This window comes from Macrosteles quadrilineatus, unplaced genomic scaffold, assembly GCF_028750875.1.
Source record: "Macrosteles quadrilineatus isolate MER2022 unplaced genomic scaffold, UCM_ALF_1.0 Scaffold_2__2_contigs__length_208266976, whole genome shotgun sequence".
NCBI classification, from domain to species: Eukaryota; Metazoa; Arthropoda; class Insecta; order Hemiptera; family Cicadellidae; genus Macrosteles; species Macrosteles quadrilineatus.
Window position 1 is genome coordinate 1,948,582 of NW_026542595.1, and position 25,562 is coordinate 1,974,143.

Sequence of the window (25,562 nt, forward strand, 5' to 3'; positions counted from 1 at the left end):
TATAGGCCTACACAGTTTTAACTGACTACTCCCTTACGTAGGACGGGCTAACACCTCGTTTTAATAAAAACACATTTAATTACCTTCACTGTAACAGTAAACCTAAGTAATCATTAAAATAAATATCGAAATAAAAAATGAATCTGACAATTTTAATGTAATATTTTAGTGAAAATCCAACCAGGTTAGAGGAAATTAGCTTAGTCTGCAGGTTTGCTGTGGCGGAGCTATTTTTATTTTATAATGACCTTGGATTTCTGAGCTTTGCAACTTGCTAGTTAAAGTTAAGTAATTTTAAAATATGTTAACAATATTGAATTTAACTTGGCAAGGACAATGATGATTTGCGTACCAGCGTTAATTGTTGATAGCTGAAATAACCATCTGTAATAAATATTTTTTAGTTATAATTTTTGTAGTAACAAAATACAGTTTAGTGTAAAATGTCATATTTTTATTTCAGGTGACCAATACCACTTAGTTTTGGCCTACGAGCATCAGTTGTCCAAATCTGCCTTTGCCTTTGTTGTTGGAAATTTTGGTGGTGTGAAAGGAAGAGACTTTATTTGTGTTCAGTCATTAGATGGAGTTTTAACATTTTTAGAACAAGAAACATTTTCTGTTTCTCGAAACCTCCCATGTTTTTTGCTGCCTTCACCTTTTGTATACATCTCTTCTTCAGATTCATTCATCATTCCCAACGCTAACTGGATGCTAGAGTCTTACAGGTAAAATGTATTGATTTTTATCCATGTTTGCCTCCTGGATTGATAATGAGTAATAATATAATAATAGGTTAAATACCTTATTTACGTCATCAGTCAAAGTTGTCTTTTATAATGACTATAGTTTTGGGGCCAACAGCCCCATTGTCCAATTTTCTGTCTTGTTAATTACTGTTGATAGCATTGGTCTCCGTTGAAGTTCACATATATACATACACTGACACACAAAACATTTATATTTACACGTAACATTGGGAATTTATACTTTTAGCCGGCCTAAACAAAAGTGATTATATTGTTGTGCGGACCGGTACACTGACTGACTAACATTGATATTACCTATTACATTATAAAAGACGACTTGGATTGAGGACGTAAACAAGGTATTTAACCTATTAATATTATTATTATTGATTTTTAGTATTGATGAGGTTAATATAGACCAACAATTCTCAACCTGGGGTGCCTGAGCGCTCCTGGGAAAATAATAAATACGAATAAAAAATAAAGTAAGTATAATATAAAATTAATTTGGGATTTTAGCCATAGAAGACTTTAAATTCAATTACAAATCCTTATAAAAAATAGATTAAAATGATTAAATACGGTACATAGAGGGATTACAATGCTGCAACTAAATATATATGAGCTTAATTTGAGTGCTGGACCATCTGTTCAAATTCATATATACAGGGTGTTTCACGGGAACCCTGACAAACTTCAGGAGATGGTTCCTGGGGCCAAAACTGGGAAAAATAAGCATATGTCCTAAACTCACTTGTTTTCTAGTTATACATAATGATAGGTTTTTTTTAGGTTTTCAGTGTATCTGTTGAACATTTTGACCTCTCGATTGAAAAATTGACATGATATTTTGTTTGTTAAAACTTGCATTGATAGATAGAATATTACATTTCAAAGAGATTGCATTACTATTTTGGGCAAACATGTTGGTTATGACTGATAAAAATAAGTTTAAAAATAAAATATTTATGAAAAAATCTAGATTAAAAATTATTATTTGTTTTTGACAGCTCTTCATGCAGTAACCATTCAAGCTTTTGGCTTGCAACTTTACCAAAAGTTGTAGAATTTAACGGAGAACAAGGAAATGTGAATTTATGTGTACCTTTTATTGGGATTATTTTTGACAAAATCTTAAGTATTGTAAAATGTCAAAAATTAATTAAATTAAGCAAAATAAAAAAAATTGTATACATTTAGCTTATTTATAAACACATCCTAATAAAAGTTGGTATATGGGTTCTCCTAGTTGAGAAGTATTGCATAATGGCCTAAAATTTCCTTCTTTTTCATTTTTAATGATAGAAAACAAGCATACCCACTTTCCTATGTTAACCTTATGGGGAAAAAATAAAATACGTTAGCTCGCATATTTCTGAACACATCTTATTAAAACTTGGTAAATCCCTTCTTTTAGTTGAGTACTACATGATTGTGGCCTAAAATATCCGTTAGATCAACGCAAAAAGGTTACAGAATGAATGGCTATTAAAATAAAAACATATTTTTTTATCTCGTTTTTTTAGATCAATTATTGGTCTTAATAAGATTTTTTTACCACAGTCAATATTTCTGCACAAAGTAGTAATGGCATCTCTTTAAAATTTAATTTTCTATCTAATCACAAACAGTTTTTTTGAAATATTATATCAATTTTAGGTCAAAACGTCATTTAGGCAACTAATGTTTTTCCTAAAGGATTGGAGTAAGCAGGCTTCGTGCAACAGAAATATAAAACTAGAGATTTTAGGCCATAATCATGTAGTACTCAACTAAAAGAAGGGATATACCAAGTTTTAATAAGATGTGTTCAGAAAAATATGCGAGCTATTGTATTTCCCCCCCCCCTAAGGTTAACATAGGAAAATGGGTATGCTTGTTTTCTATCATTAAAAATGAAAAAGAAGAAAATTTTAGGCCATTATGCAATATTTCTCAATTAGGTGAACCCATATACCAACTGTGATTAGGATGCGTTTTAAATAAGCTAAATATTCAATTTTGTTTATTTCGCTTAATTTAATTAATGTTTGACACTTTACAATATTTTAGATTTTGTCAAAAATAATCCCAATAAAAGGTATACATAAATTCACATTTCCTTGTTCTCCGTTAAATTCTACAACTACATGAAGACCTGTCAAAAACATAATATAATATTTCATCTAGATTTTTTTCAAAAATATTTTATTTTTAAACTTATTTTTATCAGTCATAACAAACATGTTTGCCCAAAATAGTATTAATGAAATCTCTTTGAAAGGTAATATTTTATCTATCAATGCAAGTTTTATCAAAATATCTTGTCAATTTTTCAATCTAGAGGTCAAAATGTTCAACAGATACACTGAAAACCTAAAAACCCCTATTTTTACGTATAAATAGAAAACGAGTGAGTTTAGGACATATGCTTATAGGACATTTCTTTATAGTTTTGATCCATTTCCCGAAGTTTGTCAGGGTTCCCGTGAAACACCCTGTATTACAGGGTGTCCCGTAAGTAAACAGCCAAACTCCGGGAAATGGTTCTATGGGTCAAAATAAAGAGAAAATCAAAAATAACATTTTTTCCAAAATCGGATATCCGCCATTTTGTATTTTTTACATTAACATTTTTAATTTTTTCAACCGAACATTATAAAACTTAGTATGTAGGTTAAGGTAGAAAAGACCAATGTTAGTAAAAAAAATCATCTTGATTCAACTTAAAATTTCAAAATGGCGGAATTGCATGACAAATTCAACAATATACTGCTCAAAGCGATACAACCTAATAGCCTCAAAAAAGGCCGCCGAAAACTGTGGTTCACCGTCTGTGAGCGTGGAAAGTTTAGAGGTGAGGTTAGGTTAGGTTTAGTTAGGTTAATTTAAGTTATTTAGTTAACCTAATCCAACCTAACCAACCTAACCTAACCCAACTTTCTAACATGGGTCTCTTCTACCTTAACATACATACCAAGATTCATAAAGATCGGTCGAAAAAATGCAAAGATAAAAATGTTTATGTAAAAAATACAAAATAGCGGATATCTGGATAACGAAGCGATTTTGAAAAAAAATGCTATTCTTGATTTTCTCTTTATTTTGACCCAATGAATCACTACGTAAATTATGTCCCCACCTTTTTTTGAACCTCTACTAATAATTTAGTAAAGGTTTAGTAACTAAGTAGCCTAAAGGTTTAAACTAGTAAAGGTTTAGTAACTTCTACTAAATTTAGTAAAATAAAAACGCCATTTTGTTTTTTTCACTTATTAATTTTTTTCTAAATAGTGGTTAAAGATTTGAAATTAAAACTTTGCACAAACATTTATGACAACTAGACAAAACTACAAGTAATTAAGGTATGAAAAATTTCAAATTCATTAAACAAAATGGCGGCCATTTAAAGTTTTAAAAATCGATTGACACCTTATTTTTTAAGATTGGACGAATATTAATTGAAATATGGCAGCTTTAGTGATACGTGACCGCTGAAAGTTAGTTGCAGTGCATGCATCCAGTTGTACTTTATTTACTAATCTAATTTAATGTATCAGCAGCCCTCTTACGTAAACACATAAATTAAAATATAAATGACTAACAGCAATATATAAATATATAAATATTTGAATTTGAACGGAGGGTCTTTTTGGCCTCTGAAGACCTCAAAACAAAAAGTAAATGGGGTTTTTTGCTAATATACAGGGTGATTAATATAATTGTTCCAGCTTTTTATTCGAAAGTTATAAGAGATAAAACAAAATGTTAAATTGTAACTGCCTTTTTGGTCAAGTTCAAAAAATAATTTTGGTCACTATTTTTCCAATATGGCCGCCAACTTTGATTTTTCTTATGGAAGACCCTATATTTTATTATTGTTTTAGAAAGTAAATGCAATTTAAAAACGTTTTTATTCTTGGCATCTTTTCTCTAAAGCAACTCGTGGCAGGGAAATTTGATAATAGGAAACCCATGTATGTTTTGCCTTATTCTACCCCATTTTACAATTAAAAATCGTAATATTTCAGCTATTTCTTATTCAATCTTTTTGAACTTGGTATTGTTTGATAGGGAATTAAGAAAGTTAAATAAAAATGTTCTTTAGTTTTTTTTCATAAAATTGGCCTTTTTGAATAATACTACTGCCATGCAATAGCATAGCAACGCTGATGGCGCTGCCTACGGATTGACAGGCAAAGCTCTCTCAAACCGCTTAATGCTTTTTACCATGCGGTTGGCATTCTGGGTTATAGTAGTACGTTTTCTGTGCTTGGTATGTATGTTAAGGTAGAAGAGACCCATGTTAGAAAGTTGGGTTAGGTTAGGTTGGTTTGGTTAGATTAGGTTAACTAATAGGCCAGTCAAATCGTACATAAAAAGAGGCTAAAATCGCAAAGCGTGATGTATTGCTGCATTTTTAATATGTTGTTGGGACCAGTTAGGGTAACTCAAAACCAAGTTTGCAGCTTCGAGATCCCTGTGCTCCCTGCGTAATAAGTAAAATATTTTAAAAAAATATGTATTTTTTTAGTTTTTGGTCTATAACTTATTAACGGTGCATTTTTCTTAATACTACTCAAATTTAATAATTAAAGTACATAAAATTTCCAACAATTTAAGCATAGTTTCATTTTTGTGTGTCAAATAGTTTTTGAGCAATGATATTTCTAATATTACAAATCTGTTTAAGTAATTACCATAATTTACATTTTTCCTGGGTTCGACCCACAAAAATTGTGTAGTACCCATATTATGGCAGAATTCTTAAAAACTTCTTTTGTGGTAAATTGTATTGGCTTTCGTTTAATCACAAAGCTAAGTCTCTATCTCAAACACTTTTCTGAAAACTATACAAATAATAATTTATGAATATCACGATTTTTTTCATTTAACGTGTTTAATTGTTTTTACAACGTGTGTTTAAGTTTTAAGAGTTATATAAATACATTTTTACTATGCTTTGGTTAGTAAAAACAAAATGTAATATAAATGTTTGTAAAAACAATGTACAATAAATATCCCCACCGCAGAAAATGATCAAATATATCGGTCTCGGCACTCCCGGCACTAAGCCTTACCATACCACCTATGGTAATAGCTACTTCCTATCAGTATAATTAAAAAAGAAGAATATATGTTAAATTAGTGTTTTATTTCTATTAGACATGTTTTCTTTATGTTAAGTTTTAGATAGTTTTTGACGCCATTCCATGTACTGGTTTATGTACAATATGAAATAAAGACGATTTGATTTTATTTCAACACAATCGTTGCGTAAACTACTACGGTATATAATTTTTTTTGCTATTTCAAATATTTATATGATGCATTTTTACTCAAATAGTACAGGTTCTACATCAATAAAAGACTCATGCTGATTGCTGATGTACTTTTTCCCGCAGCATCTTTACCGAGAGTCTGAAAGACGACCTCCTGTTGTTGTGTCAACCTTGTTCACTGGTTAAAAGGACAAGGATGTCACTTGCATAATTTTGATTAAAACAAATGGAAAAATTACTTTGTTAAGTTAAAATGGCATAAGATAAGCTGTGTTTTGATCTGCTATATATATAGGGTGAATATTATTGATTTTGTACTGTATTGAAATCGGTCCCTGGTCCAGATCTTACCATGACGGTAATAGCTCATTCCCTATATAGGAAATTTGCTAAAACGTTATAATTTTATTTATTTAGATGTTGAAAAAATATCATTATTTATACACAGCCGGGACTGATTTACTTATTCGACTTCAAATTCTCAGAGGTCGAAAACACCTTCCGTTCAAGTTTATGTACATGTGTGTGTATGTCCATCAGCACATTAAATGGAGTAAAACTCATCCAATCTTGATCAACTTAGAAGCAAATGTTATTCTTACGTCCGAACGAGTTCGCGAACCAGTATGATCGTACTAAAGGGAACGTGGTTTTATGGGATTAAAATAGGTTTCCCCATTCTCACTCTAAAAATTCCTCCTAGGAAGCTGGAGAAAAGTGCCTAATTGCTTTGTATGGTGGCAACACATTCCACGCACGATGAATTAGAAAACCTTCGGTTCCACCTGTACTGTTTGTAAAGTCAGCAGCCAGCGCTAAGGTAAACTTATCACGCTTGCCCCTCATCCAAGAAGCAGCTTCCTTCCACTAATTTCAAACATACCACCAAGTGCAAAAATGGTTAGGAATTGAAAAGGATCACACAGAGTGGGGTTGTTCAAATAGCACAGCAGGATTGGTTCCAGTGACAACCTCATGCTCATGCAGTCCAGCTCCATCCAACCTTCTGAAACTAATATCATGTAGGTGCCAAAAGGGATGCACGGGTGCTTGCACATGTCGGAAGGCCGGGCTAAAGTGTTCACCATTATGTATTCCTTTCTCTGCTAAGAATTGCCAAAATGTAACATTACCATTTATTGAAGAGGATGAAGATGACCCTGACGATAATATGTCTTTACCCGATGAGTTTGAATCAGGTAACATTTCTACCTTGCCTTCAGTGTCCAAAAAGCCAAAATACTAATACAGTATTAAGAATGTTTTTGTCATAATTTATCTTCAAATATAACTTTTCACCTTAAATATGTTTTTCCTCATTTCGTTTTTATTACTTGATAGTTGGGGGACATTGTTTTAACTCATTAAATAAAACAAATCGTGATATTCATAAATTATTATTTGTATAGTTTTCAGAAAAGTGTCGAAGATACAGACTTGGCTTTGTGATAAAACGAAAGCCAATAAAATTTACCATAAAAGCAGTTTTTAAGAGTTCTGCCATAATATGGGTATTACACAATTTTTGTGGGTCCAACCCAGGAAAAATGTAAATTATGGTAATTACTTTAAATAATTTGTAATATTCAAAAAATCATTGCTCAAAAACTATTTGACACACAAAAATGAAACTATGCTTAAATTGTTGGAAATTTTATGTACTTTAATTATTAAATTTGAGTAGTATTAAGAAAAATGCACCGTTAATAAGTTATAGACCAAAAACTAAAAAAATACACCATTTTTTTTGTATTTTACTTATTACGCAGGGAGCACAGGGATCTCGAAGCTGCAAACTTGGTTTTGAGTTACCCTAACTGGTCCCAACAACATATTAAAAATGCAGCAATACATCATGCTTTGCGATTTTATTGTCCAATTTGACTGGCCTATAAATCTATACTTATTTAATATGCAAGCTCATTTTTTGTGACAATTACTCCTCCGAAATTACTTAACCGATCGTCATGTTTTTGGTGTCATTGGAAAGAGCGTAACATGAAGTTGTGCAGGAAACTTTCTTTTTAGGTAAATAATTAGAGAGTGAGGCCTTGGGACCCTTTAAAGTTTCGTATTTCTCCATAAGATTAACATTGGAAACAAAAATTGTTATGAAACTGCAGCTGTTGTCAGAAATCAAAAGTAAGAAGAAGAGCATAATTGTAAACAGTCAATAAATTTGCTAAATTAACAGTTTGCTACAAACATTTGCTGACTTGGTTGAAATCCGTTTTAAAATAATGCCTGTAATACTTAGCAATTGCTTGAATTCGAGCAACAGGGACACTAGTAACTTAAATTAACCTAACTAAACCTAACCTAACCTCACCTCTAAACTTTCCACGCTCACAGACGGTGCATCCACAGTTTTCGGCGGCCTTTTTTGAGGTATCTTTGAGGCGGTCGTATCGCATTGAGCAGTATACTGTAGAATTCGTCATGCAATTCCGCACAATTTGAGTACCCACAACATGGGGTTTGATCGGGCAATAATTTTTTTCCGCTTTTCCGCAAAAAATGAATATCATTTTTGGAATCGGCACTAAAAAACGAACATTTTGGGGGAAAAAATTTTTTAGAACGTTCACTGGAAGTTGATTAGTTTACCTAGAAGGTAACTACTACCCCATTTCATGCAAGGTAAAATGTGTTAGGTTACTGGATTAAATGGGATATATTCATAAATAGGAATACTTCTTTTAAAAACCACAGACAAATTTACTATGACATTTTTTTATGAAAGCGTGGACTTTTTACTGTACTCATTGAATGATTACATTCCAGGTATGAAGTTTTAGCAGATACAAATCGCAAACTATTACCTTGGTGGAGTTTAAACATTGGGGAGCCGATTGTGGACATGCGGGTCATAACAGTACAAAGCTCCAAAGCCTCAATAATTGTTTTAGGAGAGAGAAATTTATTCTTTGTTAAAGAAGGTGGTAGCCTGGAGCTGGTGAAACGGCTGCAATTCACCCCTTGTTGCGTACATCCATACATCACAGGTGAATATTGGCTCAACTTCTGAAGGATTTTATTTCTCAAGGTTTTCCGTTTAAGGAGGGTGACATAATTTCTAATGTACAAAACCAAATACCAAAAATAAATCTTTTGCTGATTAGTTGATTAAAAGATATAAAATAAATTAGAATACAGTAAAGTCCTACAAATTCATCCCCCAATAAACTAACACTTCATCCGATCTGCCAGGGAACCCATAATTAATTTTTAGACAAGTTTTGTGCTACCCTACGCCGGTGTTTACACTTATTTATGACCCTAGTATCAAACTACAAAACTCTGTAGCTTTAACAGTTACACAAGCTTTGCCTAGAACTTCTTGCAGACATTAAGACCGAGACACTTGATTCTTGCATACCTGACAGCTGACATTGACAACCAACAATTACCATGAATTTAAAAAAAAAAGTAAGTTGTGTATCTTCTTCAAAAATGCAAATGTATGTATGGCATTGTAATGTAGTTACTTTTAATCTAAAGTTTAATTTTCAATTGTTTGTCCTTTTTCTGATAACTATTACTCTTCACTTGTCTGGTCTATACAATGCCGAGTTTGTGGGACTGTACTGTTCTAATATTATTGTGGTCCTCATATTTTTTATGATTACATTTTTAGCCAAACATATTAACCACAAAAGTGTGTAATAAGGTTGCTTTTGAATCATATAGTAATCTCCCACAAAGGATGGTTTTAAAAAACACATTTTATTTATACACTAGCTGGCCCGACAGACGTCGTCCTGTCCTAATGTGGTTTTATGTCAATGCTCGATCATTTTCAAGATGAGCTTGTTCGCATGGCTCAATCACGTCCTGGTTGAAGTTCATTTGCTATGCTTACTCACCTTCAGGTTGGAGCTCGTCAAACTTCACACAAACCATCCTTGAATAATCCTTAATAATGCCTGAAAGTTTCATTACAATCTGTCGAGCGGTTTCGGAGTCCATAAAGGACAAACAAACAAACAAACATACATTGGATTTTATATATATAGAAGATGAGCAATACTTTCATTAATAATAAATAATAAATTGCAATATTTAATAAAAGTTTAATTTATGTAATTTTGTATGGTGAATTTTTAGAACCCGGCCTCAACGTTATGGTGCTAGTTGTGGCAGATACAGCGACTCTACTGGTTTACAACTCAGTTTCATTATGTTGGTCGTCCCAGCTGCCTTTTACTCCAGTTTCCATCAGTAGAATTAATCTGAAGGTTTCACATACATGCCTCTCAACAATCACTGAAGCACATTGCAGTTTGCTATAGTTTGTGCACAAATTTTGACAATTTGCAACAGTTACTCGTCTACAGTTATTCATCTATTTTATTTTTGCACTAATTTCAAATTTTTTTTTAATGCAAAATTTTTCACCTTAGAAAGTCCATTGTAATAACTTGAAAATTATTTAGCAAAAAATCACATTTTTAATTTAGTAAAATTTAAAAATAAGTTGTATTGAGCCACATATGCAATGACAAGTACCAGTAGTTCACTGGCAGACAATCGCAGTTCCACTGTGGTTGATTAATCTGGCTTTGTATTTATAAATTGTTTTTATAAATAACAAATTAGATTATGATTTTGTTTTTGTTAATTTAAATGCATTCAAATGTTAATGATTTATATCTTAATCTGTAGGTGGGATATAGTTTAGCTAGCTTTCTTAAGAATATTGGAATCTAGGAACTTAAATTTAATATACAAAAAAGGTTAGGCCTATCTTATAACATAAAACTGATATATTTTGCCCTGGGAAAGGTTTTATTTGGAGAATAGATTGATGATAGTAATTGAAACGAGGAGTTTTCACCACTATACTAAGAATAAACATCTGTATTTTCATTTTGCTATGTGACCTTGGTTGTGTATCTAAAAACCTCTGGACTTTAATTTTCTCAACTAAGCTCTATCCATTATTAGCCATTATATGTCTTAAAACGCAATCCTGGGGCTATTATCTGAACTTTACCCCTTTTCAAAGAAAACGTCTCATGTTCCCAGTGTGCACAAGGCCTGGTAGCCCTGTTGGCTGAGGAGGGTCAGCTTGTTTGCTGCTACCTTGGCACAGAACCAGCCGTGTTTATAGCGCCTCCTCTCACCAACAAGACAGTCACATACGACGAGTTGCAGCACAGGCTCTACACCTTGCAACAGGAAATTGATTCTACATCACAGAGTAGGTTTTAATTGTTGTAGTAATTGAACCTAGTTTAACAGACTCTGATGGTATAAAGGTAATTTTTATTTTTGCTACTATTAATAATTTCCGACCTATTAGTGTCATTCAAGATTATGTTTAGATTTAGGCGTGGTAATTTATGTTTAATTTAACCTTACAATTTATAGAATATTTATTAATCTAATAAAATTTATATTATTTTATTGCTTTAATTTAACCACTTAAGTCAGTTTCTTCTAGTGTTAATCTATATTTTCTCAGCTAAACATTTTCCCATTCATCTGAAAATGAATCTTTCTTTTCCTGGACTCCAATTTTCTCTTTATAAAACCGCCTTGAAGGGATTAAGTACTATGATTCCGCCTGTTTTGTCTTACAAAATACTCAAAAGTTGTTTCTGACACTCCCCTATCTTCTTTAGGTTCTGGCATCTTTTACAATTTTGTTTTTGTTTAAAGCCTTTTTTTATGCTTGGATTAAATAGTCGACAAGATCATATAAATTAAAACGTGACAGGGTTTTTTATTTAACGATTCTGAATCAACCACTTGACGGATTTTCATGATTTTTGTGTTGAAAGAATGATAATTTTGAGAACTAGGGAATGTCGAAGCCATAATTTCAGTTTAGAGTTTCAGTTTATTAGACTTTAAGTTTTAATATTTTTTAAGTCTATCAGCCGTAACGTAACAGCAGCTGTAAACTTTTGTGACACAAATTCAGCATTTGGATAAAAATGAAATTGCATACATAGGGTTGACTACTTATTTCTACTATGAGTAATACTAAAATCATTTATATGTTCATTTATTTGGTAAGAGCATGGCGGATTATTTTAATATACATAGTAAAATACTAGATGTTTTAATTTATGTTTTAGAGTAGCCTTAAAAATATTGGGTTGGTTTTAGTTCAATATAATTTGTTTGAACTAAACAGCTGGATGGATAAAAAAATATTCTATAGAACTATGAGGTTATTTTATTTAGTCTATGATTTTGTCATTTATTATAGGAAATGAGTAAGATTAGTAGAGATGAATATACCACAGAGATAAGTAAGACCATTGCTGTAAACAAGTAGAGGTTCAAAGAAAAGCTTATGCAAATTATTTTAATGCTCGACTTTTTGAGGAAGGAGTAGGAAAATTGCAATGTTTACAAGTTTCAATTGATCTTGGCAGCTTTTTGTCTACAATAAATGTTTGGCTGCTTAAACTTTGTTTGGATTAGGCCTGAAAATATTGATGTTAAACAAGGAGATCAAGGATGATCAGGAATCACGATTTTAAATTATACTACCACAACCTCTGACGGGTTTTATCCAGATATAAACAGATGGATGACATAGATTAAACACAATGTTGGTAATTGGATTGTGGTGATAATTGTTAGGAATCAGAAATAACTCTAATGGTAATTGTATTTCATATTTTATTCAGAAAAGCTTACAAAATCAAACCTAATTAACCTGACTCTCCATTCTTAATTTCTTGCGTGTTGTTTACTCAAATCCAGTCTATTCAACAATTGCTTATTACAGTATTAGTTTCAGTCCAGGCTTTGGATTACTAGCAAAGCCTACTAAATTAAGCATACATTTATATATATATAAATTATTACTAACCATTTATTTTAAATTCATAACATCTCCTCCCTGCTTATTTAAATTCAAATATTAAATAAAACTAGTGGTCGTCCTGTGGTCGAAACTCGACCAAAAATAATTAATGTACAGACTTCTCTATTTTCTCCCCACACTGTAAATAAAACATGTGATTGGAATTTCTTCCCTTTGTTTTGATTTTCTGTTTACATTTTGTTGTTATTTCGTCACCATCATGGCAACCCATATGGTCCATGTTAATTTTTTGAAGTTTTCAAATTCATTTTTTGTGCTTATTTGTTAGCCTATTTTAATTTTTAAAGGCATTCTGCACATCTACAGGAAAATATCTTTCCAACAGTATGCGTAGATTTTCCCTGCGATGCACACGAGCTGAGAAAAAAGGTTTTAAAGAAACATGCTTGCCTATTAATATATAGATAGATAGATTAAACCAAAAAAAAATTCATATGGACTAACAGTATGTTTCTTAGTAAGGAGATTTACCACATTTTGTCACAAGTCCAGTTTTTTTAGGTGCTCTCCTAATACATTTAGATCGCACAGGACTCATATCATTGCTTGGTGGAGTCTTTTCTGTACTAATGTCTTCCTGCATCTTTTTATGTTTAGAAGATCGAAGTGCAACACCTTTTATCAGAGATTTGATAGGAGATTGAAAATTTGTGATCTTGTCAACTGGCCTACTTAATCCTAAATTGTCCCTGGGTATCAGTAATCTGACTTCTTCCCCACAGTCTGATGTTTCCTTTTGTTTTAAATGGTCTGCACGAACAAATCTTGTTCTTCCTTCCACATTTACTAATGGCAGCCAATTAACTTGTTCTTGCTTAACACTGCGAACATAAACTGGTTCTCCTTCAACAAAAAATCTTGATTTACCCCTAGAGAAATCTGCATGAGATTTAATTAATCGCTGCTTCTTTTCTATTTCTCCTGATAGATGAGGTTTAAGCAAACTTAAAATGGTTCTAGGTTTGGTTTTCAAAAACATCTCTGATGGTGAAAGGCCAGTAGTCGAATGTAAATTCCTATAGGTAAATACGAAGCTGTCAATCCTATGCTGTAGTGTTCTATGAGGTTGGTTGGTTGCATCATATAACATCTGTTTCAGAAAATCTTCCTTTGCTGTTTGAACCATTCTTTCTGCTAAACCATTAGAGGCTGGATGATACGGTGGTGACAAAACATGGTGTGTTCCGTTGAAAGTTAAGAATTCATTGAATTCTTGACTTGTGAACTGTGGTCCACCATCTGTGACAATTGTATGAGGCAGACCATAAGCGGCGAAACAAGTTCTCAGTTTCTCTATAGTCTTTGATGATGTTGTGGTTCACATTAAAAGATTTCTACCCATTTTGAATGGCTATCCACTAGAATCGGACGAGATTGGATTTTTAGTTCGAGTCGAGACGAGACGAGATTCTTTATTTCTCATAAAATTTTGAGACGAGATCGAGACAGGATTTCCCTTCTCATACACAACAGGAAATGCACGTTCAAAGTTTTTACCTGATTTTGTAACATTGCTAGATGACTGTTTAAATACAAAAATAATGATAATAGGCAAGAATATTTACAATCTTTTATTTAAAAACATCAGCATAACATTTTTTATTAATCACGCCAAACTTATTAAAAATGCCTACAATTAGGAAACATAGTGATATAATTTAGGATAGAGTTCAGCTTATCCTAAAATAAAATAAATCATAAAATAAAATCAATATTAATTTTTATTAAATAGTTACTTGTTTTGACTTTTTATAGTAATAAAACATTCCTCACACTGCTTACACTTAACAAAACTTCTCAAATGTTATTTAAAGTAATATTATTAAAATAATTAAAGTAATATTTACATTCAAAGAATTAATTAAATAAGAACGCCTTCGCAAAGGAAACGCAGCTACAACACGCTCCTGTATTGCGGGTATTGCATTGACTTTCTGCAGGCGTTTTTAATTTTTTTTTCTCGTCTCGATAAAAATCTCGGCCAAAAAGAAATCTCGTCTCATGTAACGAGATTTAAAATTTCCCGAAAATTTCCCGAAATTTTGAGACTTGACCATCCCTACAAAAAATCATTTCCTTTAAAATTAGCAAAATCTAAATATAGACATTGCCAGTTGTGACATGCCCAAGACTGACATATGTTGCATTCGGAAACAAAAGCTTGAATATCTTGATTTATTTTAGGCCACCACACGTAACTACGCGCTAGTGCTTTCATTCGTGCCGCTCCTCGGTGTTCTGAATGCAAGAGTAGTAAAATTTCTCTTCGAAAAACAGGAGGTATGATAACACGAGATCCCCACAAAAGGCAATTTTCCTCTACCGTCAGTTCCCGATTCTTTTCAGTATATGGTTTTATGTTTTCATCCATAACATTAGGCCAACCATGTTGGGTAAAATCTAGTACTTTCGATAGTACAGGGTCAAACTTGGTAGCAATGCCTATCTCTTTGTAAGTTATTGGCAATTCACTTGTCATGGAAAAAAAATTAATTTCACCCTTTTTCTCTTCATTGGAAGATTGGCATGGAAGGCGTGAAAGAGCATCATCATTTAAGATTTTTTTAACACTTAGACTATTACTAATTTGAACAGTCTTACCATTTAATTTGTCCAGTCCTTGACCATTATGTACATCTTGAGCTATCTTACTCCAGTCTAGCTGTAGCACTTCCAACCAATTACGTCCCATGAGAACAGGTTGATTTGCAGTAGCTCCTTTGACAACTATTACAGGCAACTGCTTTTGCTGACTATCTTCTGTCCGAACGTTGGCCTGAAACTCTCCTAACACCTCAACATTTTCACCAGTATATGTCTTTAAACACATGTTAGTTTTGTGTAAACTAGATACGAGGCATGTTTTTTAAATAAGTACCGTTTTTAAACTTCTCCGTTCCAGCGCTGCCATTGGCATTTTGGACATTTGCGCTGTATATGTGCATCTATTGGCAAGCCCTAGCCGGAAATTCGACAACAATCGGCCGTGTTTACATCCGGTATCGAGCATTCAAAATGGTGCCGCCAATTGAGTATGCCGCCGACAGTGAAGTGCGCGCTGTAATTAGATTTTTATGTTCTAAAGGTGTGAAAGCCATTGAAATTTGTCAACAGCTTAGTGAGGTGTATGGCGAGAACATTTATGAGTGACGGAATGGTACAAAAGTGGGTAGGGGCATCTAAAGACGGCCCCACCAATGTTCATGATGAGTAACGCACTGGGTACTGGGGGCAGTGACGCTGCCCAGTGCGTTGCTCATGATGGACGTTGGTGGGGCCGTCTTTAGATGCCCTTCTGTGTTCGCTGGCCCTTACCCACTTGCGTACCATTCCGTCACTCATAAATGTTCTCGCCATACACCTCACTAATCTGTCGATAAATTTCAATGGCTTTCACACCTTTAGCACTTAAAACTCTAATTACAGCGCGCACTTCACAGTCGGCGGCAGTCTCAATTGGCGGCACCATTTTAAGTGCTCGATACCGGATGTAAACACGGCCGATTTTTGTCGAATTTCCGTCTAGGGCTTGCCAATAGATGCACATATACAGCGAAAGTGTCAAAAATGCCAATCGCAGAACTGCAACGGAGAAATTTAAAAACGGTACTTACTTAAAAAACATGCCTCGTACTTTTCCTTTAAATTTACTGAAATAAATATTATCTGGTAATACAGTGACCACAGCACCAGTATCTATGACCATTTCTAAGGGTATATTATTTACCAACACCTTGGCTGTGAAGCTCTTTGACTTAGGCCTAATTATATTGTCAGAATAGGCTATGGTAAATATTTCAAATTTATCCTGCCCTTAACCAGAAGTCGATCCTTTTTCTTCAGCAGGAAGTTCATCCTCATCACTGTTAGACCTATCATCACAATAGTTTATTCTAGACTTGACTTTGTTCCTATTCTTGTTTTGTCGACACATTATGGCTAAATGACCACGGATCCTACACAAATTACAATTGTAATCTTTATAGGGACAATTCTTACCTTCATGATCTTTCCCACAACGATAATACTGCTTTCCGCTTACACTGTCATAATTGTTAAACCTAGGCTTGTGATACTTTGGAGAAACTGGTCTATTATTTTGCTGCCCTACCCAATTTATGTCGGAACTATACTTATTCCTATACCCATCTGGGTGTAAAGCCCTCACACTACTTTCAGCATTTTCAATCAATAAAGCCATTTCTAATGCCTTGTCAAACTTGAGAGTTCCCCCCCTCTGACAATAGTTTACTCTGTATTGTACTTGAGCTCAACCCACAAAGAAATTTGTGTCTTAATGCTTCATCTAAAAATGAATCAAATTCACATGTTGAGGCTAACTTTTTTAACTGAACGGCATAATTGGAAATACTTTCCCCTTCTTGTTGATTTCTTTTATAGAACAGAAACCTTTCATAAGTTATATTTCGTTTAGGAACAAAATGGTTGCTCAACACTTCACTCATTCTCTCTAAGCTTACCTCTACAGGACTTTGAGGTACCAACAAGTTTTTAGCAATGGAATAAAGTTTTGGCCCCATTATTGAAATAAAGAAAGGAACTTTATTTTCTTCCTTGACTTTATTTATCTTCAAAAACTGCACTAACCTTTCATGATAATTCTCAAATGATTCCACTTGTGGATCAAACTCATCTAACTTACCAATATAGTTTTTCGACATTGTTCTGCTTGGCTTACTGTTGTTTAGTTTATTTTTTTAAATACTGCGCAAAAATCACTACTTTCTTTAACACGCACAATTTACATATACTATCCCGTCCTTGTCGCCATGTTAGGAATCAGAAATAACTCTAATGGTAATTGTATTTCATATTTTATTCAGAAAAGCTTACAAAATCAAACCTAATTGTAATTAACCTGACTCTCCATTCTTAATTTCTTGCTTGTTGTTTACTCAAATCCAGTCTATTCAACAATTGCTTATTACAGTATTAGTTTCAGTCCAGGCTTTGGATTACTAGCAAAGCCTACTAAATTAAGCATACATTTATATATATATATATATAAATTATTACTATCCATTTATTTTAAATTCATAACAATAATAATTATAGAAGAGGAAGGTGATAGAAGGGTGTGGAAGGACAGAAACCTCTTAAGGTTTCAGTGGCCACTTTGGTAAGTTACGGTAAATTATAGTATGTAACAGAAGGTGGTATCACTTCTAAATTGACTACTCTCTCTAACAACTGTACTTATAATCAGTGTGCGAATCGGCTGCAAATCTCCTATTAGGGCTTTTCACATCGACAAAATGTCTGTTTTATTTTAAAATTATCTGATTTAAAATGCATATTGTATAGGCCTATAATCGGATGAAAAATATTTGTTCACGCAACATTTGTTTACAAGATGATTTTCCACATTTAAACTGCCAGAAAATTTGTCTTTATACGTGTAAACTAGCTGATCTGAATTATAGACAGTTTTAACTGACTACTCTATTCCCGTACGTATGTTCTGACACAACAGCTAGTTTAGTTTATTACATAAAACATCTTCACAAGTGTAGTGAAGCCCGTGACAAAAAGCTATATAGGCCTAACCATAAAGAATTATGATAATTCAATAAACAAACTAAAATTATGTATTTTAAACCAGTTAATGTTTCTGTGGAATAGCGGCACTACAGGTCAGTGAGGGACATGAACTGAAGGTGACCACTCGCACGTTGGGCATGTCTGACCCAACTGAGTGTCAGCTCATGGTGGTGCTCAATCCGTCTGCAGCGCTCAGCAACGCTCAAGTCTCTATCACAGTTACTTCACCACTCATTGCACAACCTGCCACTCACCACCTTCCCAGCATCTGTGAGTACCTCTATCATGATCTTATGTCGTTTGATATAAGTTGTATTATAGCAAAAATATACTTTTGTGCTCAATTTGTAACCTTTCTCCGCCTACCAGTTTGGTAGTTATTACCAAAAGAATTAATTTTAGGTTGTATTAATAAACTTATATAAATCAGTTACAAAGGGTTGAGCTAATATGATATGTAACATGGCTTTAGTTACAGTTGTTTGTAAAAAGAACTAAAAATAAGTACTAAAAATAACTGCAATTTTCATAAACTAGATTATGACTTTGATGATCTGATCTTTGATAATCATTTAATATAATGCTACTCTGAGAAATGATTAGCCTCCATCAGTATTTTACAATATACTCAGATGATGAGTTGCCAAAGTATGATTAGTGTATTACAAGTATTTCATATGTAATATTATCTGCCAATAATCTGCTCTGTCTTTTTAATCTCTTTCAGGCTCAGAAGTAGAAATTGTGAGCCTAGTTTCATTCTCATCCTCACATCCTGTTCCTCTTCTATCTGTTGATGCACACATCGTTATTGTCTATCAGGTAGTCTTTTGTTTAAAATATTAATCTTACTATATATATTCAATTTGGTTGAAGGATTATGTTTTACAATAAGTACCTGGGGACCGAGCTTTGCTCGGGGAAAATCATTAGTTTACTCTGAAAGCAGTTTAGTATTGCAGATACATTAATCCACTCCCAAACTCCACACTGATCACCTTTACTACTTCCTTCACCACTCCCTACATTGTGGACCTGTTTGGCCTCCTTCCCTATACCATTTTAGAATTGCAGATACATAAATGCCACAGACAGTTCCCACACTCTGCACTGTTAGCCTTACTACTTCCTTCACCATTTCCTACGTTATGGACCTGATTCAAAGCATTTTAGGATTTAGACACCCTAATCTAATCCCCATTAACAGTTCCCACACTCCAGACTGCTCACCTTTACTACCTACTTCCTCCACCACTTCCTACGTCGCAGACCTGTTTCCCTTCCTTCCAACGGCATTGTAGGATTGTAGATACCTTAATGTAATCATCATAAACAGTTCCCACACTCCGGACTGCTCACCTTTACTACTTTCCTCACCACTTCCTACGTCGCGGACCTGTTTCCCTTCCTTAACATAGCATTTTAAGATTGTAGATACCTTAATCTAATCGACATTAACAGTTCCCACACTCCGGACTGCTCACTTTTACTACTTCCTTCACCACTTTCTACGTCGTGGACCTGTTTACCTCCCTTCCCATAGCATTTAAGGATTGTAAATACCTTAATGTAATCGTCATTAATAGTTCCCACACTCCGCCCAGCTTGCCTTGACTATTTCCTTCACCACTTCCTACGGCGTGGACCTGTTTTCCTCCCTTCCCATAGCATTTTAGGATTGCAGATACATTAATCTAATCGTCATAAACAGTTCCCACACTCCGGACAGCACGCCTTGACTACTTCCCTCACCACTTTCTACGTCGCCGACCTGTTTCCCTCCCTTCCCATGGCATTTTAGGTTTGCAGATACCTTAATTTAATTGTCATAAACAGTTTCCACACTCCGGAATGCTTGCCTTTACTACTTCCTTCACCACTCCCTACGTCACGGACCCGTTTCCCTCCCTTCCCATAGCATCATAGGATTGCAGATATCTTAATCTAATCGTCATATACAGTTCTCACACTCCGGACTGCTTGCCCTTACTACTTCCTTCACCACTTCCTACGTCGCCGACCTGTTTCCCTCCCTTCCCATAGCATTTTAGGATGCTAGCCTTTACTACAATCATAGATAAAAAAAAGTCCTGCAGCAATGTATCGAGTAATCTTCAGTATAATCTTTGCTCAATAGTAACAATTGATGTTTTAGCGAATTTCCCATATAGGGAATATTAGCGAATTTCCCATATAGGGAATAAGCTATTACCGTAGTACTCACGATAAGACCTGGACCTGGGACCGATTTTTTTTTCGTTTTGAGGTCCCTAGAGGCCAAAAACACCATCCGTTCAAATTCATATATATATATATATATATATATATATACTTTTGTGCCCACCCGGTTTGGCAGTCAGTGCGCTGGTAATTTACTCGGTGTGGCAGTCACCCGCCCGAAAGCCAGTCAGCTCTCCCATAAGCCAGTCAGGTATGGCTTCCCGTGCACTTTATACGAATGAAAACAGCAAACCGGTGCTGCTGCCTGTGTCGATAAGCGTAACTGCAATACCAATGCGGAGACTGTCTCATCGTGTGTTCTATCGTGGAGTAGTGTAGTCAAGTACGGCACCCTACCCTACTTTGTAGCGGTAACACCCAGCGGTCTGTAACCTTCGTTTACTCCTTGTTACTATTTGTGTTGGGATAGTGATTAACTACGTGTTAATGTTTAAACATGTTCATACTCCAAATAAATATGATGCACCTATAATAAGGATCGTTGAATATTAATTAATTATAATTGGTTGAATCTTGATCCTACCCGTTCATCATCTCATATTTTAAGTTATTTTATTTTTTTTTTTACCTTCAGTTGAAATTTTAGTCAACTTCTCTTTTATACAATATTTTATATCCTAGTACAATATTACAGTGTTTCCACGGACCGGGAACTATACGGATTTTCTTTATCTCGAGAAATATACGTGAATCTTGTCCGAGATACGGGAACTGTTTTTTACGCAATTGCGTTACGCGAAGGAGTAACTATTACCACATATAATATAACCCCTCTATTACATATGACAACGATATTATTCCATCTGATAAGAATAACCATGAAACTACACTCGAAAGATAAAAGATTTGTATAATAATTTTAATTTAACAAACAAACTATTACAGGAATTCTATTTTGGGACGGATGAATGATAAGGAAGCAACAAAAAGTGGTCACGAGTGCAAATGCGGGGGGGAGGGGGGTACAATATAACAAACGCCAGAAACGATTATTTGTTTACTTTTCAGATTCTCTCTAACGATATACAGATTGTGGACTTTACGATTTAAGTTATCCTGCAATTATTTCAGTTCAATCCCATACCTATCCTTATGGTTTCCTATCTATTATTTTTCAAAATAAATAGTAAAGCTGGTTAAACTATTTTTTATTTTATTTTCTTGAAACCAAACACTCTTTACCATCTGGTATTCTGCAGAGTCAAATGTTTAACACTGTGTTTATAAAAATTGAATGGCCACACAATTTCGTGTTTAATTTTTTTTAAGTAATAGTAACTGGAATATTTATATATACCAATAAGTTCTGCAAGCTGTAATAAATGCTTCTGATTAATATCAAAATAAGTTATAATTTATTTTGTATAATACATCAGTCATTGAATACAAACCATAATGGGTTTCTATTTGTAACTTTAACTTGCAGATACAGTAGAACCTCGCTTAACTGGAGTCGCATCATCATGATGCCTATATATTATATAACCTCACAAATCCCAAGAAAATGTTTTATGAACTGTGTTTTTCAGTCTAATATTTCGATATGAACGATATATTTAACTGTTTACGGTAATTTTTATGTGCAGTAGGTTCCCAATTATTGAAATATTACAGTTCATTTGACAAAAATAAGATGGAAGCAAAACGGAGAAATACCGATCAGTAGCGTCAAGGTCAAGCTATACGCTCGCACCTACAGACTGACAATCTTGCACTGACACTGACATACTGACAATCGTCTGCTCCTGTCTGCTGTCACAACACTACAATATTTTGTGGCTGGGTCGTTAGGTGATTATTAAGTACAGTACTATGATTTTATGGTGTTTTATGAGTTATTTAATATTTTTATCCCCATACTTCTGTTCTGAAACATTATGTAGTAGTAGCCTAGGATGACTACGGTATCAATAGTCTTCTAGTCTACATTTTCTTTTGTTTTGTTCTTTACGTGATTTATTGCTGTACAGTAAGCAAGTTTTGTTTTGTTTGAGTAAGCATACGGTGTAGTTTTTATTAGTGAACCAAGGTTAATGACTTATCATATCACGGTTGCGCAATACCTATTGTATTTTGACTATGTAAAATGCAAATTTATAATCACGTTAACGTCCATTTATATAGTGTACCGGAACGGCATTGTTCCTGAGTAAGAAACATATAAATATCATATTAAAATTATCCAGAAGTCCTTAGTTACTCACACAGTAAAAAAAGTTTTAGGCCTAAATCATTTGAAACCTGTACATTACATATTTTTGGTCGAGTTTTCGACCACTGGACGACCACTAGTTAAAGTTAATTGTATTACAACAATCTTTATAGTAAGCAATATAAGCTTGAATCGGACTTATCTGCCTTCAGCTAATCCATCATATGATAGTACGTTAGAGAGTATGCCCATGCTGAAGTTTTACTTATACTTGAAGAATGACTTAATTTAGTACCAAGAAATAAATCACATCCCTTACATACACTGTGCTGTTTTAATGCTGTGTAGTTGATTGCTACTGTATTAACCTTTGATCGCATATTAATTCCTTCACTAGTGTACATGTTGCTCAAAATCGAGCAATTGCAAAGAAGTACAGGAGTTATTTATAAACAAATGACTTGTTTAAAACTAACAACAGACATAATTTCCGATGATTTTGAAAGAGTCGACTAAAAGATTATCAACTAATGGAAATACTCACAATTTACATAACAGTCCTATTCCAGTTTATAGGGTTAGTTTTTAACTATCAAACTGCCCATGGACGGGGAAAGGTAAGCTTACAATTTAAGTCAACGTAAAAAAGCTGTCAGCTTTTATAATGCACCGTACTTAAGTTATTTAGCTAATTTGTAGACAAAAAGGTGTAGCCTACTTTAAACTCTACAGAACAGATTTAGGCAAAAACTGGCAGAACTCTGAAATGGTGTTATTTATCATAGGCATAGTCATACGCCAAATCCTTATAATACAAATTCAATAATTAATACGATGACTAATGATGACTTGAATGATATGTTTTAACTTATATCATTAAACACAAACCAACATCCAAACCTATACACATTTTTAATACAACGTGGATAATTATTTACACATTGACTGTTTAATTAACATATGTTCTTCTTCTCACTTTTAATTTTTGTTTCGCAACGGGAAAAATCTGTTTTATAATCATTTAAATAGATTTATAATAAACAATCCATCATAAAGATTAAATAAACCTACCACATAGTTGTTTTATTTTTTTCGATCAGCTGTCTGAAATTGCGAAATTGGCATTTGACAGTTTAGTTCTGGTTGTTTACTTTTAAATGTCAAAGCAAATGGAAACATTGTGAATTTCCTCATGCTTCCATGGACACCAAATATTAATATTTAATTTCTGACAACAGCTGGAGTTTCAAAACAATCTTTGTTTCCCATGTTAATCTTATGGATAGATACGAAACTTTAAAGGGCCCCAGGGCCTCACTCTCTAATTATTTCCTTAAAAAGAAAGTTTCCTGCACAACTTCACGTTACGCTCTTTCCAATGACACCAAAAACATGTCAATCGGTTCAGTAGTTTCGGAGGAGTAATTGTCACAAAAATCCTGCTTGCGTATTGAATAAGTATAGATTAGGAACGTATTTAAAAATATACTACTTTTATGCTTTTAAATTTCTATGATTTATTTACAATAACAGAAATGTGTAAGATTGAAATAAATTAATGTGTTGCATTGTCCATTTAAAGTTACATCATAGTAAATTAAAATTCCACTGAAACTTAAACAATAAAAGCCGAAATTAGTTATAAAGAAAACATGAGTTTCCTTTATATATCTTTTACAATCGAAATAAACATACTGAACCACGGCTCGGTCCCCCGGTACTTTTCATTTTAAATATTCAAATAAAGTCGATTATTTTAAATGTTTTATGAAACGTGACATGGCAAATTTCCACGGAACTTTTTTTGTCGGCTACTACTTTATTTTATTTTTTGGTCAGGTAAGTTTAAAAACAGTGGATTCTGTATACAAAAAGTAAAATGTTCTAAAAAATCATATTTTTTATTTTTTGGCTTATGTACGTAATTTAAATTGTACGAGAGGGGCTTCCCACCGTGCCGGGTTGCGCCGTGCGGGCATATTTTGATCCAGTGGCGGGTTTTTGGTGTTTTGAATAAGAATACTGAATTGCTCGTTTTAAGATCGTATCATTACAAATCCTATCATTTTAAGATTTGCTTACACTTTCGAGAAATGCATTTTCCATTTGTAAATTTCTCAGGTACAAATTTTATGAAATAACGTACATTATTGCGTTGTTTGACAACAAGTAGTTGGGGACCGAGCTTTGTTCGGGAAACTTTATCACTACACTACACTTTGAGAGTATTCCTTGGTCAATGTAATTCTATCCCAAAAATAATAATTTGAGGTATTTTTTTTTCTTGACATTTAACTTCTATTCAAATAATAATATCATAGTTTACTGAAATGATGAGATAGAAGAGTTTTAAAAAATTTGTTTGGTTCCCCTAAATGGCCCAAACTATAGAAATTACCCAGTATTTTTCACGCTGAGTTCGAAGAAGGCTATTAGCAGTATGAAAATCTTCCCACCTTCCTTCCTTTGAAGTATTAGTCACTGCAAGAATTTGGACTCACTCCAAAACCAGAACCAAAACGTTTAATTTACCCTTAATTTTTAAAATGTAATAAGTTACAATTTTCTGGAAACTCAGGACACTTTCTGACTGAAAACAATTACGGTTGATCCTTTTTGGTGAGTACCAAAAAGGAACCTTAGGTATAAACATGGTTGTATATCCAAGTTTGGTTGTCCTTGATATTGCACTATTTCATTGACACTGACATATTAGGGCTAGGCTGCACTATAAGTTAATTGGGAGTTTA

At 33.6% G+C, this 25,562-nt stretch overlaps 1 protein-coding gene across 1 annotated transcript in view; it reads left to right on the forward strand.

Moving 5' to 3' along the window:
• LOC128986798 (protein PTHB1-like) overlaps positions 1-25,562 on the forward strand; it is a 154,603-nt gene that overhangs the window by 47,609 nt on the left and 81,432 nt on the right. The window contains exons 4-9 of the mRNA XM_054407320.1: positions 464-728; positions 8,795-9,015; positions 10,118-10,248; positions 11,039-11,213; positions 18,501-18,689; positions 19,147-19,241. Coding sequence (XP_054263295.1) covers positions 464-728; positions 8,795-9,015; positions 10,118-10,248; positions 11,039-11,213; positions 18,501-18,689; positions 19,147-19,241 — 1,076 coding nt within the window. The remainder of the gene's footprint in view (positions 1-463; positions 729-8,794; positions 9,016-10,117; positions 10,249-11,038; positions 11,214-18,500; positions 18,690-19,146; positions 19,242-25,562) is intronic.